This window comes from Hirundo rustica, chromosome 2 (genome assembly GCF_015227805.2).
Source record: "Hirundo rustica isolate bHirRus1 chromosome 2, bHirRus1.pri.v3, whole genome shotgun sequence".
Classification (NCBI taxonomy): domain Eukaryota; kingdom Metazoa; phylum Chordata; class Aves; order Passeriformes; family Hirundinidae; genus Hirundo; species Hirundo rustica.
In genome coordinates this window covers 54,424,079-54,440,757 of record NC_053451.1, presented here as the reverse complement: position 1 = coordinate 54,440,757, position 16,679 = coordinate 54,424,079, and the positions used below count along the sequence as shown (strand labels likewise).

At 40.6% G+C, this 16,679-nt stretch overlaps 1 protein-coding gene across 2 annotated transcripts in view; it reads right to left on the bottom strand.

Moving 5' to 3' along the window:
- Positions 1-5,472: 5,472 nt before the first annotated feature.
- Positions 5,473-16,679, bottom strand: part of KPNA3 (karyopherin subunit alpha 3) — a 47,257-nt gene continuing 36,050 nt past the window's right edge. For both annotated transcript variants that reach the window (XM_040054563.2, XM_040054565.2), the window contains 7 exons: positions 14,814-14,945; positions 13,561-13,689; positions 11,850-11,954; positions 11,646-11,717; positions 11,373-11,535; positions 10,382-10,476; positions 5,473-8,052 (listed from right to left, as the gene is read on the bottom strand). In XM_040054563.2, coding sequence (XP_039910497.1) covers positions 7,954-8,052; positions 10,382-10,476; positions 11,373-11,535; positions 11,646-11,717; positions 11,850-11,954; positions 13,561-13,689; positions 14,814-14,945 — 795 coding nt within the window. In that variant the 3' untranslated portion in view covers positions 5,473-7,953. The remainder of the gene's footprint in view (positions 8,053-10,381; positions 10,477-11,372; positions 11,536-11,645; positions 11,718-11,849; positions 11,955-13,560; positions 13,690-14,813; positions 14,946-16,679) is intronic.

Sequence of the window (16,679 nt, the reverse complement as noted above, 5' to 3'; positions counted from 1 at the left end):
TACCAGCTGAGAGCTGGGACCCTCATTTCCTGGGGGATCAGGGGAGAGTCTGTTCTGTTCATAAAGACACAAAATTTACACCTCACGATTTTCTGGCTTTTGACAACACCTAGCAGCAGTCCTTTTGTTTAATAATGGCGTAAATGAAGATCAGTGCTAAAAGCCCACCCTTCAGCGCAGGCACTGTTTTCAGAGACACGAGGTTTGGGTCAGTACAGAGCTGGAGCACTGCACCAGCTGTAAGGTGTCTGCACAACGTGCCTCAGGGTGGAGCTTGCACAAGGATGGAGAAGTAGCTTCTCCCCGTTCTTTGGGGAAGGCCAACACAGAGGCAAAACATGACAGACCATTCCTGAGGATGTTCAATGTCTGCATGATGGGGTGGATCCATCACTAGCAAAGCAAGGGAAGCTCAGCCAGGAAGAACAGGTTTTGTGCTGCAAACATGGGAAAATAAACATTAGTCTCCAGAGCTTCCCTGGGAAGAATGGGTGTAATGCCCCTCATGCTTCTGAGAAAAAGCACCTCTGCAAAGACAGTGCCTGGGAATGACTGCCAGGGTGGGGACATGTCCTGCTGGAGATGGCTGCAGGCAACCCCAAGCTTTCAGATGATACAGGCACCTTAGCCTGGCAGGAAGGTGATGATTGACCCCTTGGTTCCCCCAGGCTTTCACCCCTGGAGAAACTTTTATTCTCCTGTGTTTCCTCTCTGGGAAGAAGCACTTGTGATTTACTTCAATGAGATGCCACTCTATCTTACATAATGAAAATTCAGAATCAATTTTTTTTTTTTTGCTCTTTTCGGCACCCTACCTTTCTTCCACATCACAAAAACACTCACATTGCTATCTGTCCCCCTAGCACCGTCAGCAGAGGTAACAAATGACCTTGTTGTAGCCCCCCCTGGCAGAGCTGAAGGCCCTATTGGCCACTTCCACTGCGGCATGGCAGCTCATGTGCTGCTGGAGGCAGGAAAATCGCTGGAAAACAGATCCTTAGAGAATTAATTCTCTGGGAAAGATGAGGGCCTCGACCAGAGACAGAGGCTGAAAATGCCACAGAACGGCTTCTGATGGGCTGTGCCTTCCTGTGCCCTCAGGGCCGGCCCTGCTTTTGCCTGTCGGGGAAACGCAGCCCTGACCAGGCCACGCAGGAACACCTCACAGTCTGCCATCCTCCCCACAGGAGATGCATCCTCACCGAATTACCTCAGTCTCTTTGGGGCTGGAACGTAAAGGATCTTCTTGTCATTTTCTTGAAGGTAATGTACCCCAGGAAAGATCTTTTGTTGACATGCCTACTGTGAGTTTTGAGACCGCGTGTTACACCCATGATAGAATAGCAATATAAAGAATACAGCTATTAAAAAGCCCCAACCAAACAAACAACGCCACCAAAACAAACACCCAAACCCTAAAGAACAGGGACAGTGCAGGAAATTTCAGCTGCAAAACAAAAGTTAGGCAGCCTCAAGTCAGTTGTTCAGTTCCAGCCATCTTTATAACCCGAGCAGCTACACACTGAGTAAGGAGCAAACTATGTGCACACTGACATTCTCTGGTGTAATGAAGGGAGACAGCCTCACTTGGGGAGTCAGTCCTCAGGCATGGAGCCTGCAGCTGGCACTGACCCCCACCTAGCAAAGGAGCTTTTGCTTCTCTGCCACCACTTTTAGCTCTCACACCATCTTAGGTTGGAAGGAACATGGATGCAGTTCAGCAGCCTGTTGTCTGATGATTTCCAAGAGGGGAGAAGAGAGCACCCAAGTCCTCAGTGTTAACACTTTAGTGCTTCTCTTTGAGTAGGTGACTGGGACTGGGGTAAGAGCAAAGAAAGGCCCTGAGGAATACTACTTGTATTCTTGCAACTGGAAGCATGAGAAGCAGCCCCCAGATTACATCAAGAAATATCACAGACCTCAGTAAACTTCCATTTCTAAACATGCAGGACTCACATTTGCAAATTTTCTTTCCCATCTTTAGGGGCCAAGTTTTCCTTCTATTAAATTTAAACTAATACATAACTGAGGTGAGTAAAACTCCTGGAAAAATTCAAGAGTTTAGATGTTGACTAAAATATCAAATACAGAGAAAATGGTGACCTTCACAAGAAGTGATTTCCTCCCTTTTCCATCAGTTTTTAATATTTCAAGAACAGACCTCTGGTTGAGTTCACATAAAAACACCTCCCTGGATACCGACAGCCACACAAAGCTCAGTGCAAACACCTGGCCCTGTGCTGCTGACAATGAGGTTGCATTTCAAACCCCAGCAGTTCGATAGCATGGAGAAAGGAACACACTGCTGCTGCAGGAGCAAGGTGTTGCCTTGTTAATTACTCCCCTTGGACTGGGCCTTTTTCTCAACAAAGGGTTAAATATTTCAGCACAGCCCTGAAATCTGAGAATCTGAGACTGAGATTACAGAGCTGGAAGTGTTATCACTAAGTATCTGGCACATCCAGCTCCCTGTAAGTGTTCACAAATAAGCCCTTTGGACAGAAATTTTTCCATATGAGATGCAAGATTTTAGCAGCAGTTGCAACAAACACACATTAAAAAGATAGGGGGATTAGCCTCCCCTTTTTTTTTTTTTTTTTTTTTTTAAATTTTATTTTTAATATTTGTTCTAAACCAGTAAACACATTTCTTTGAAATTTTCTACATATTTGACTGAAACATGAGAATTTGACAAGTCCAAGTGCTCCCTCTACACCAATCACTTCCTGGGATTTATGTGCTGCTGTGTTAACATGACAAAACCTAAGACCAGGCAAACCACTCCTAGGAACCAATGTCAAATAAATACTGTCACAATTACTGTGCCAGACTTCCTGCAAGCTGGGATCACCATGGTAAGAACAGAAGGAATGTATCCCTTGTTTTCAATGTTATAACACGCAGGCAGTATGCAGATTTCAGGGAGCTCTACCAGGATATTAAAGTATGAAATGCAGGGGAAACCAGCTGCAAACTGCAACAAACAGATAGAAACATCGATGGGTCTAATCTCAGGGCAAGAGCTGCAGCTTCCCGATAGCATTTCTCTGCACAAACCTAGAACTGAACTTGCTGAAGCCCACTGGAAAAATATTTCAGTTTCATCCTCCCTCTTTTGTGTACAAACCTTTCATATGGGCGATCATCTGGCTCCATGAATTAAGGTTAAAAACGAGCAAATAAAGCCACTAAAGATGATCAGCCTGCAAATAGCAGATGCAGACATGAGCTCCCTTACGCTTCATTTCAGCACATTAAAAAAATCCAACCACCAGTTTTCCACAGGACCCTACTTAGGAAAGAGTAAGACCTTACTTAGGTAAGGGTAACTTCCACACCTCTGTGTGTCCCTGGAGCCTATTTAATGGAGCTCCAGAGCAAATGGACAACGAACTTCCTCCTGCAGCTTCCCCACTGCATCCAGGGAAGAGTCTCCCTGCAGGGTATCTAAATCCTTCAAACTTGCCATTTTTCCTCAGAGGTTTTGTGGTGACATTCACCTATTCTACTGCTATAGATGAAGGCAGAGAGCAGCCTAAAGGCTCCAACCTTCATTTTAAAGCAAAAGAACCATGTTATTAACATTCGTAGATGTGATACACAAGGTTGCGATCTTTCCACCATTAAAACCTTACAACCGAGGTTGGGAAAAGAACAGCTCTTGTGTACCTTTAAAAACTGGGTTGCTGCTCAAAAAGCTGCACCCTGAGTGCATTTGAAGATGAAGCTGCTCGTGTGCCTGTAGCAGCAGCTGGAGAGCTCCAGGGCCATGCCAGCAGCACAAAGCAGACCTGCCCATTACAGTTTCTGAGGCAGGATGATGCACACACAAACCAGGAGCAGGGAAGCAGAAAGCTGCTCTAGCTCCTAACTCTGCATCTTGACACGAGGCAGTTTTTCTGAGCAGCCTCAAGTAATGTCGCAGCCTGAAAAAGACCTGTGCAGCTCAGGCAGCTGTCAAGGTGACAGTGACAATCACAACAACCCCCTGCAGCAAAATGTCCCAAGGCTTTGCTTGTTGGAGCCCACAGTTTTCTACTGATTGGGTTTTTTTCCTTTTCTTCCTGAAAAGGGCTTCCTAATGGCTTGGCATAATTTGTTGTCCTACATATGTTTGAATACAAGCGTAATTATGCCACAAAAAGGAGCACTTTTATGCAACAAAATAGAAGGAACACAACACACTGCATTTGGTGGAAAGGACTAGTTTGAAAGACATTCAGAATCTAGAGGGCATTAGAGAAGAGCAGAATAACAAAGTGGGCCTCAACTATCGCTGAGCCCACTGAGATGCAAAAAAAAAAAACAAAAACAAACAAACAAACAAACAAAAAAACCCCAAAAAAGTGCCTGTCAGTGGCGCTTACTCATTTCTCCGTTTAGCAGATCAAGCAAACAAAATGGAAGTGTCTGTACTTTTACAAATATGGGGAACATTAAGATATCATCGAGCTTTTACTCTTTCTAAACTAGACATGTCTTAATGCATTATTTATTCCACAGTAGCGTCTTTCAAGTCCCCCAGGTACAATGTAGAGGACGATTAACAAGTTGCAAAAACCCAACACAGTTCAGTTTGTCAACTATAAGCTGAAGGAAGCAAAGGGACTAAACAGCTTCTGGAAATTGGAATTAGGTTCTTATGGAATCTTTGCCTTTTATATCCCCATGGATGAGCATTTGTAAAGACTTAAATGCAGCGCTGGAAGCTCATCTCCTTCTCCCAGCCATGGGGAGAGGGGTTTCTACGGGTGGCTCAGCCAGCTGATGCAGAGAAAGGATGGCAAAGCCACAGCTGCAGAGTTACAGGCACCTTTCAAACAGTTCAAGTGGTCTCCTTCCACTGGTGCTGTCTTGTAATCAAAGCAGGACTGTACTAATTAGGAGGCTGCTGAACAATGCAAGTCTCTGACAGGTCCAAGCTGTCCCCAGGCAGCACCCCAATGGGGTCACTTGCACCAGGGGGAGGGATATTGGCCATGAAAGGCTGCCTGGCCCAAGGCCAGTTTTGGTGCACACTCCCTCCCAACCCACACTGGGCAGGAGCTGGGCCCCCCTTGTGCAGCATCCTGAGTTTAAATGAATGCTGAATCAGCACTCAGCCTCGCACTGGGAACAGGAAAGGATGTGTCTGGAGGTAGAAGACAACTGTGCAAGTTCCTTGACACTCTTGGTCCACCTTCAACCCTTTGAACTGAAGTCGCTGTTTCAATAATTACATGGAACAGCTGCAGCCCACTTACCACAGCCCCTTGTACACACCTGGGAAACATCTCCATACAAAGCATAAAACTCCGTATCCAAAGTTTCAGAGATGACTGCATTAGCTTACTTTATTCATACTTGTAACAGACTTCAAACTTCGATGCGGAGTTCTGCTAACTAATATCTAGTCAAAGACAAAAACCCCTAAGTCAATCCATGAAGACTAAGCAGTTCCATAACCTTCAAAATAAGTTCTTGAATGTTTTATAGTATTTGATAGCAGCTTTTTATTGGTTACAAAACCTAAGCCCATATACAAAATTAGGAACACATTTAGATGCCTCTTTGAAAGAACGTTTTAGTCTATTTTAACTGATAGTTTAAAAAAATAATAAAAACAATGCAATTTTAAACACTGTTCTGAAAACGTAAAAGTGCAGCAATATACTTTGTTTCCTTTATTAACTATGAAATGGTGCAATCCCAATCAAAAGCTGATAAGGTCACAGCAGAAAGAACTGAGCAAGGGCTTTGTCCTGCCTTACCCAGTTCTCTGATGTTCACTTTTATTGTAATGCATCGAGTGCAAGAAAAGGATTGAATCTTTACGGCAGAGGAAAACTGTTGCTTCAGTATCAATTTGTAAGTAATCTCCAGAATAACAGTGAGTGTAGGCTGAAGTGGGTATGCATCAGTCTATATGGCATACAGGAGACTAGACTGAATTAGAAGGGGGGAAATATTTGTTCACAATGACATCTGCTGGAACTCTAATTTCACAAAAACTTTGTGACCTTACCTAACTTTGACTTTTTATTGTTTAGTTTTTTAGCGAACACCACACAGTTTCAAGATTTTAGACTATAGTGTGTGAATAGGATGCAGTTACCATATGAAGCTTCAACTCAACTTCTGGGAAAAGAAAAAAGGCACAATGAACTTCAACTCAATTTTATGTGCACAAGAGTTGAAAAATCTGAGCCACCTTAAAGAGAAATTGATTCTAAAATTTATAAAACCTATAAATAATCAGAGGCCAAACCACTATATTAAAACAGATTATCTAGCAAGTAAAAATCTTGCAGTTTAAACATACGCTTGTATCCAGCTGAGATACAAGACAACTCACTCTTTAAAGTGGCTCCACCTTGGCAGATATATATTTAATGAATGCACACCTGCTATGTGTTGTTCATCAGTGGAAAAACAGCTGATCCACAAAGCTCTGATGGCATCTGTCCTTATCTTCATCACAGTAAATACAACCCACATCCAATAACTAAATTAGTTTAGATTTTTCTATCCCTTCACATCAATGCATTGGGAAATTACACCCAGTAAACAACAGCAACAAAACCAGTTTGTGTGATAGCTTACAGAATTTCAAAATTACTGATCTTCGCCCCAGCAATACCAAAATCCCTTTGAAACTGACTGGGTCAGGCGATTTTCCAAAAGCAATGACTTCACATACCTTATGTAAAGTTATTTAATGTGCGCTGCACATCAGGTTTACGCTGAGTAACGGCAGCTTCGATACAGCCTCACACATCAACCAGTTTGTATGGTTTTAATCACATGAATAAGATTTGAGACTAACTTGTGAATTATTCTTCCAATACTCCAAGAATGAAGCTTTTATGACGCTTCTAAGTAGTTGCTGGTTTGTTGCCAACCACATCATCATAAGCACTGGTTACTAAGTAAAAAATAGTTTAAGACTAAATTACAGTAAACATGAAAGCTCCACAGTTTAAACCCAATATAAATCAACCATATCCAATTATCAATTTAAAACAGAAGATATTGACTACTGAAAGTTGAAAGCAAGATTCTTTTTAACTAATACATTTTTTGGACAGATTTTTTTTTTTTTTTTTCTCTACAGTCTGGGACTCTTGCTTTCAGCTTAAACAGAAGTTCAAGTCCATAACAGGTTGTAGCTCAGGTAAAATACCATGCACAGCATTTGATTACTTCAAAACAGCAGGAACACACAGGCTGAAGTGAGTGGTCAAATAGGGCTCGCTGTTCTCAAAAATTAGGTATAATGGCAAAAGCTTTACCAGTCCAAATCTACAGTTCATTCTCCAACCCTGGTTTCTGAGGCAGTTAATGAACACACATCAATTACTCATAGCTGAAGTAGTTTTTTTGTTTGTTTTAAACTTAAGTGTTTAATCAATTGCCAAGTGTTGTGTTTTTATAAGTTACTTTTATTTCAGTTTCACCAATGAAATTCATTTGGCTTGCATTTTTGAATCTATTCTTCCACATAAAGTTTATGAAAATATGTTTGTGGAGGACGATGATGGAGGCCCAGAGCAAACTGGGCCCCTGTAAAGTCTTCCAAAATGTATGCATCATACCAAAGTGTCTTGATCCACAGCGCACCATTTTCCAAAGAAGCTACTTTTCCGTGGAAAGCCAATGTGCCACCACTATGGAATATTCTTAACAAAACTGCAGATTGCGGTTGTCAGCATGTGGCACCAGGAAAAAGGCAAAAAAAGGTAGTTGGGACTGTTAAAAAGAATTCTGAAACAGTTTAAGAGATCATGCATATGCATTTACAGTCCATGTGATAGTGATGTTTGGCAACTGCAAAGTGACCAATACATGGCTTGCTTTAGAAGCATCAAAACGAAGAGGCATGTGTGTCTTGGAGCCTTTTGTTTCTTCACTTGGTAGCCATCTGGTGGTGCTTCGTACTGGTGTGGGACAAGAGAAGCTGCACTTTTTTTGAACTTAAAAATTAAATTCTTTTGTTTGAAGGTTGGCCGTTGGGTCGAAGTTGTAAGTACCTCCTTGAGTGGCTTCGGGAATGAGACTGGGGTCTTCATCGATCTACAAAACACAACAGCAGAAACACATGAGAGGCTGATTTCCTGCATGACTGGGTACACAGGGAAGAAATGCACAAATGTTCACGTTTTCTTTTTTTTAAATATTATTGCAGTAAAATTAGATCTGTTTTTCCAATTCAATTCCCCGAATATGTTTAAAAAGAACAACACATCAACTCTGTTCTAATACCATTAGGGAAACAGAAAATTGTAATGGTTAGGGACAGTGCTGGCTGTTTGGTCAAAACAGTTGCTTTTTTAGCTGTGCAGTTTAATTTTCAGTGCCAATTTTTAGTACTTCTGGAGTTGGCTAATCACTAGTTGTGAATTCCAAAATTAGTCTTGTACTTTCTCCCATTTTCTTTCAACATGAAAATATATTTTTATAAGCAGCTCATAGAAATACTTATATGAAGCTTAAAAGAGCTCTTAATATCTCCTATCAGAATTTGAGGGATTTAGAACTACTCATTTCAGAGCAGTTTTATATAGGTCTCATAAGCACAGTCTGGATTTGGTTTTAAACTGGAAATACTTGATTGTCCTATGGAAAGAGCGAAAGGAATCAGCAGCCGACTTCACCCAGCTTCCTCAGAGCTGTTAGAATTTAGGTATTTACAGCCTCAAGGAATAGCAAATAACACAGTCAGTAGCAACAAAATGCACAACTTCAAACCCTACCCATCCTCCTGCAAATCACCAGCTGCACTGTTGTCTGAGCCTCATTTGAGATGGGGCATCATTCTGAAGCAGGAAAGAGCCCTTGTGTGGGGGGTCCGAAGAGCCCTCTGAGACCTGGACCTGCAGCAGTGCACACATCAGAACTGACTCACCTAAAAATCTCTCTCTTTACTTTGGGTGACACTGTCTAAACCAGGGAGAAGAGACTGAGGCCTTTTGTGACAGCACCGATCTGCATGTCATGCCCACACAAAAACCGTGTCTGGTTTCAGATTGTTCCACAAAACCTTTTTGTTTGATGAACTACCACTTCTGCCGGGATACCACAAAGTAACCCCACCGAAGCTCACCGGCCTTCAACACAGAAACTCAAGTCAGGAAGCTGTTAGTGCTGGTCCTAAAGTCCAGGCTGTGCACTTCACAGGGCTCAGCAAAGGAGCACTTGAGATTAGCAATGAAGGGACGTGGAGCAGCCAGCAACATCTCATGAGAACACAGAAGAGGCTGAAGTGACACAAGGCAAGAACATTCCTGGACAGTCCACCTTGACACGGCCAATCAGGCTACCATAACCAATCTCTTGCCTCCCTGAAGCAATCATGGAATTTCTACAATTCTGAGTTTCAGAAGCTCCAGAAAACAGTAACAATATAATAATCTGAAGGAAAGTCTTGCTCTTGAGTAAAGAAGGCATATTCAGCCCATCAGGCATAGATTAAATTGTGTTAATGTAAAAAGTGAATGCACAAAAGGGAGTACTAACCTCAAAGGGGATGTTTTTCTACCCACATCAATCAGACTGTGCTCTTCAGCTACACACAGAAGTCTTAAGAGTCTCTGTGGAGACTCTAAGACACTGCTCACAGAATCACTACAGGCATAGGGAACTTTTCACATATCTTAACCTCTGGTGACTAACTTCCCAATCACATGATGGGCCCATGAATTGAAAATATTGAGTCCTGAAGTTAGATCTGGTATTTGGAGAGTTCAATTTAAGAGAAGAACTCAAAACATAGTTCTGCTAGGCTGTAGAACTACAGACACCCTGGACAGCCCAGAAAAGATAATTTGTCTTCCAATTGCATGTTGATGCTCTCCTCAGGAACTCACAAGCAGCCAGAAGCAGGAGGAGCTAGAACCAGAGGGTCAAAATACCTAATCTGGGGGCAACAAGATATTGGATGGTCTAGATTAAAGTGTTAATAGTGCAGAAAGTGTTAATAGTTTTGATGACTCTTTTCACTGCAGAATCCAGACTGAGCAAATACAAGTTAAAATACAAAAATCTGAAAGTAAGGATCTGCTGCCCCTTTCAAAGATTGATGTATGAAAAAATAAAAAGGAGAGCAAATAAAAAGGAGAGCCAGAAAACTGTTTAGATTCTAATCACAAGTAATTACACGACAATCTAACAAAATTGCGTGAGCATCGATCCATTTGATAGGCAAAACTAGAGCAGTCCTCTTGATTTTGCTAAAGAAAAGTCCTGGTATTGAGAAACTCTTCAAGGACTTTAAATTGAGGACCAGGAAAACTGACTTTGGAGATAACGTATGTTCGTGACCACTGGAGCTGAGGAACAGTGACAATGTACTTACTAAGCTAAGAGCACAGTGCATATACTTTTCCATCTTCAGCATACTTACATCATCACCAGAGAAATATTGATCTATAATTTCAAATGCTAGTTTATAAATGTCTTCATTCTCGTGCTGTTGCAAGGCTTCGATTTTCTCTAACCCTGAATAAAAAAAAATGGAGAAGAGTTTTGTAAGATTAAACCAGAGTTACTGACTATTTTAAAAAAATAAGAAAAATTATTAAACATTACTACTGAAACACACTAGATATAGCTCAGTTTGAAAATACGATCTACACAGCAGCTATCTTTGTCTCTAAGAGGAAAGAGAACGAATTAGTGAACTTTACATGCCAGGGAATAGTCCATTTTATGAACAATGGATAATGGGGTCTTCTCTTTGTTTAGATAAAACTCTTATTTTTTAAAACTTCTGTCTACTCCATAACTTTTGGGTTAGTCACTGTGCTTTGTGTGTATCCCTGAAAAGTAGTGGCTACATCTGTGTGTTGCCTGTAAGTTTAAGACAGCAAGGTGAAAAAGCAGCTAAAAGATTAGTCCCATTTTCAGACTGGATATGGAATAACACAAGGGAAAAGCTTCCAGTGCATTATGTTCTTCAATATCTCTTTATTATAATACTTTAACTAGCATATGCTACAACTTGCATTGTGATATTGAAAAGACTCCTCATCCTGCTTTGGTCTGTAATGAAATTATGATCCTAAAACTGCTTCCAAGGCAATGAACTAGAGCAAGAATTGTGTGGTTTACTGCAGGACAAAGTATCTGCAATTATCAAATGAAAAGAATTACAATTCTCATTGAAACCTAAAAAATACCTAAGCTACAGAAAGCTCCTTCAACAATTGCCTCTACACAGTCCTCTCCAAACTGAAATAAACAGAAAAAAAGAGTAATGTCTCTCATTAAAAAGTCTCCCTTGTTTACTCAAATAGCCCATGTTAAATAACACCGCAGTAAACATCAACAGCAGCAACAGGAGACAGAATAACATCTAGACAATTAAATTTTTTAAAAGCCTAGTAAGCTCTTACCTCCACACTCTTCTATAATTTCAGCTATAGTGCTAGCCTCATCACCAGCCATTATCAGGATGTTTTTTAGGCCATCCAGCACCACCTGTACCACTTGAGAATCCTTTACTGAGAGTAGATTGCAGAATGGTGGAATTACATTTTGTTGTACAAGGTATTCAACCTAAATAATTACAAAACAAACAAAAAAAAAAGCTTTCAACATTATGCTTCTTACACAAATGGCCGCATGTGCAACATTTCAGTGACAGCTTGATATCCCACTGCACATACCTGATCTTTTCTCCCACTTATTGTCAAATTGCTAATTGCCCAAGCAGCTTCCTTTTGTGTCCCGAAGTCCCCCTGAAGAATAAAATAATTAGCTCATTAAAATTAGCATGGAAACATCAGTCAAACTTATTAAAAATCACAAACTCCTCATGTCAGATTTATAAAAAGAGGATGACAACTTGCATAGCTGATAGCTTGACTGACCTTAGCCAGCTGGTGTATGATCATGGGGATTAGCCCAGCATCTATTACAGCCTGAACTTGTTGCTGGTTTCCTGCTGTGATATTGGAAAGGAACCAAACTGCTTCCTACAATGGGATAAAGCAAAAAAGCAAAGCACTTTTAAAAACTAGTCAGCAGATGAGAAAAAAGAACTCAACTAAACCTAAAAACCTAACATCATGTCATGAGCAATCACTAAACAGGCCTTCTCCTCAGTAGCACTTCTAGCACACAAACTTTTATTGCACTGTCAAAGACAACAGGGAATCAATGTAAAATTCATATGATTGATTCACAGGGCCAGATTCTCTCTCACACAAGGAGCGTCTCCATACATCAGGAGTAATACTGATGTAAACCTTATACCCACTTTGCACTGCTGGAGTCACAGACAGGCTTTAAACCTTCAGTTTTACATGGAAAATAGGAAAACTGGTAAAGCACCATAAAAAAAGGACTTGTCCTGTAATCCTGTTACTGACAGCTCAGTAGTACCTGCTATGATAAAAGGACTCCACCTCCCATTTTCTCTGTCTAACATGAAGTGGTGTCCACAAATCTCATTCAAGTTTCACACATGGAACTCTGTCCTGTGACTGCTCAGGGAGGTTCACCCACATTGCTACCACCTATCTCATGGCAGTTATAAATTCCCAGTTACAAAGGGGGATACTTGTCATGACAATCCAGAACATCTTAAAAAAGGCTCCAATCTTAAGTAAAAGATGTGGAAAGCAGGCAATTATGAAGTACTGCAGGAAAAGAACATGTGTTCCCACTTTTCTAAGGCTGTGTATCTTGCTTTTATTTCTATTTACCTCTCACAATATAGACTTGAAACAAAACAAAGCATTTTTGGACATTTATTTTTAACAAAAATAATTCCTTGGCATTCGAAAGAGCTTTTCATCATTCTTTTGTGAGAGTTAAGAGGACAGGCAAAAATAAATCACATCAGTTTGACTGTCAAAGGTAACTTCTTCAGAGATCTTCATAGCTGACAGGGCCTGAAGAAACAGAGATTCTTCACAAATAGATTTCTCCTCAGTGATATGGGGGAATCACATAATCTAAACAAAAAAGCCTTCTCCTCAGCCAGACCACCTTTGCAACAGAAGATGGCACAATGACTAAAAAAAACCAGCTAACATGAAATACAGCTCGGGAAAAGGAGGCACTGATCACTTTCAAACTCCCCCTATTCCACCCAATCCTTGCAGCAGTGAAGTTATTTCTGCCAAAAGGAAGGAGATGAAATGCAGAGACAATTTTCAGGAAAGGACCATGATACACCCTCCTTCCTTTAAGGTAAGGATGAACAAGTGAACAAACTTCACTATGAAAAGGTAGAGTGGGAAAACTGGATCAGTCTTATGTAACTCACTGGACTCAACTAAAATGATGAAAAACTGTAACTGAAGTTAGCCAGTTACTCACTTTGCAAATGAAAAGTATCTCACTCCAAGGCAAAACCCTTCACTCCTCCCAGAAAACACGAAGCATCAGCACCAATGCACAGATACTCACTATGGCTGATTTCAGTCCTAATTAAGCACCAGCCTCAAAGGCTGCATCTTTATACAAAATTGCTCACATGCCAGAAATAGCTATAGGAGACTCTTCTGTAATATTCCACAGGCTACTGTTTTATTTCTTAAAAAAAATACTAATTTAGGAAGAAGGAAATCATACCTTGTTTATCTTCTCTTTTGGATGCGTCAGGAGATGTGGGAAATAAGACAAAACATCACAATTGAGAACAACTTGTGTCTGCTCATCAGTACCAGTTACTATGTTGCCTACTGCTCTCAGTGCTGCTGTCTGAATATCCAAAGTGGGAAGGAAAAGAAATTGCACGTTAAAGACATAGCTGTTACTTATGCTATAACAAAGATCATTTTAAGATGTCTCTTTATAAAAACACTTTGCAAAATACAATTTAGCACTTTGTCCTCTGTGCTACATCAGAAAAATGGATACTGTTTCATCAAAAGACACAGTACAGCACAGAATAAATCACAAGGATTACAAATTAAAAGAATATTAAAACCTTAACAAGATTCATTCATCATGTACCTGATCTGTGTTACAATTCCAACAACAGCTTCTAGGCTCTATGTCTGCTGAGGCTGCTCACTTCTCCATTCAGCTCCCTACTAGGGCATTCAAAACTTCACAACTACTGAGTCCCAGGTGATTTCAGAAATGGATTTTACATCTTTATGTATTGGTCAGTAAATGCTTTCTTTACAAGTGACAGAATACTGGAGAGACTTCTTTCATCAAGCTAACTACTCTGACAAATTTCAAGACAGCCAAATCTTATCCAAAGTACAAACTAAACAAACATGTCAAATGCATAGACACACAGAAGAGCTCCGTATTAGAGTGCATGGTTCATAAAAAACCCAGTACACATTAACTTTTAGTTTCACATTGTCTCTAAAATGAATCAAGTAAGGTCAGTTAACCTTTCACAGCTAATTACAAATTTAGTTTACTTAAAGGAGTCAGCATCTGCAAATATTTCCATACTCTAAAGGTTCCAAAATACTGATTTCCATGAGCTATTCAGATAGAATATGCAGAACCATGTATGCAGCACCAGAAAGAGGGTATATTACTTGAATTCTGGAAATCGTAAAATCTGTTGTCATTAAATATTTTAGGACTACAAAAGGAAGGCACCTCTTGTAATCACATAATGGAAGCTAATGTTTAACCCGTCACTTTACTTAAAACTGTGTTAGTACTGTTTTGCTTGAGTTTTCTTTCTTTTTAGTATTTTTTCCCCAGTCTACGTAACATTTTTTCCTCAGTTTTACCTGCACAAAATGTAGCTATAAATGTTCATCTAATTAACCCCACTAATAAATACTGTCTGGCACATTTTTTTAGCAAACAGCATACAAAGGACTATTCAAACACAACTGAATCAGACTTACCTGAACTTTAACCTCCTGATGACTCAGAAGTGGAACTAGAAAAGGTACAACTCCCGAATCAATCACCATTTGTATCTGTTCATTTCCACCATCTGTTAAGTAGGACAAAGCCCAAACAGTGTCCACAAGAATCTACAAATTGGAGAGAACACGGTTTACACGTTGAACAAAAAAATCCGTATAATGAAGGCTTAATTTAGTGAACAACATTTCACTTATCTTGGGGTGGAGATGGGAAAACATGCAATTTAGTTATAGGAAAAACTAAAACATGATTGTGATGAGACCTAATCAGTAATGTTAGATTATTATGTAGAACTATGAAAACCAGGGCCATTTGTTCCATCAGAGTAATTTCTTTATCTCCTCTCAAATTCCTTTTTAATTAAATACTACATTGTGGTGTATAAAGTGACAGCATACATCATCTCACAAAGGTAAACTGTTGGGCTTGACTTGTATTTCCAAGATAGACAGCTCAGGTAAGTAGTTGTGCTAGCAGCTTTCTGAAGAAAATACAACACAGCCTCCTTAGCACAGCTGTAATTTGTTAGCTGTGCTATTTAATGATTATAGAATACATAAATTCCTGTAAGTCTCTAATCCATCTGACACCTGATCTATAGTGTAGTTCTGAAGTGAAACTGCAAACAAGTCTGGATGTATGTAATTTCCTGCCTTCCTATTAGGAATAAAAAACACAGCAAAGGATAGGAGTTCTTATACCAACTAAAGGACTACTAGCAACTATTGTAATGTGGCAACTGTTGAAGTGTTCAAGCAAAGCAAAACCCACAGAGAAATGCATGTCATGCAGGGCCATCTGAGAATCTTAAAAGAGGGGAAAAAAGTCACTGATGACTTGATAAGAATGATTGGAAAGCCCTCAAAAATAGCCAGGTACAAAAGTTAGGCATTGAAAGGTAGTACCTGAAGCAGAAACAAAGCCAGCGGAGAGGGATACCACATCACATAGAGATGATGTTAGGAACTGCTGGAAAAGAAATCTGGACCCCACTAAGGACATAATCTGTTGAGGTACCTAGATCTAGGCTAGTTTTAAACCAGATACCATTTAAAATTTCCAGCTGTGAGAACAGCTGAATACTGCAGAACTAGAACACAGGAAGGATTTCCAGTCCTGACCCACAGGCTGCCACCACCCAGCTGCGGATGCCAGCCAGCACAGCCCAAACGTTCTCCTGCCACAGCCTGCTGCTGCCCTCACCTCCTGTGCCGCAGGGACAGCAGAACGTGCTGCAGTGGAGCCGCTATGGCAGCAGAAGCAGTGAGAGATGGTGCTTGACCAGTTTGCTGCCCCACAGCCCTGTTGGTGATGAGAGCAGCAGCCGCCAGAAGCGCTCACAGGACTGTGGGCTGACCTACCTGCATCACTGACTCATCTCCAAAGATAGGTTTGCTGCTCCAGTACAGAGAGGCTGGGACCACACTGGTACCTCCAAACTAGCACCTGACTCTCAGGATCAAAATGACGGACACCCTAATTGAGATCAGTCAAAACCTGGCATCACAGTCTCATACCTGCATTGATAAGCTCTCATACAATCATTGCTTGCAAAAGCTTTAAAACTGGGCAGGGAAAAAGAACCTACAGGTTAGAAATTTATTTGGTTTTGCAATGCATTCTGTTCAGCTTTGTCCAAATTAACTCATTGAGAAGTCACCATGTGCTGTCTCCCACTCACATTACACTGGGAAAACCCTGGCAAAATCCCAGCTTAAACTGTACAAATATTTTGTGGAGACAAGCCCACTTCACCATTGAAAAAGCAGCAGAAACTCCACTACTACAGCGCTGAACTAACAAATGACAGTCCCATCAATCTTATGCTTTATTTTTTCCCC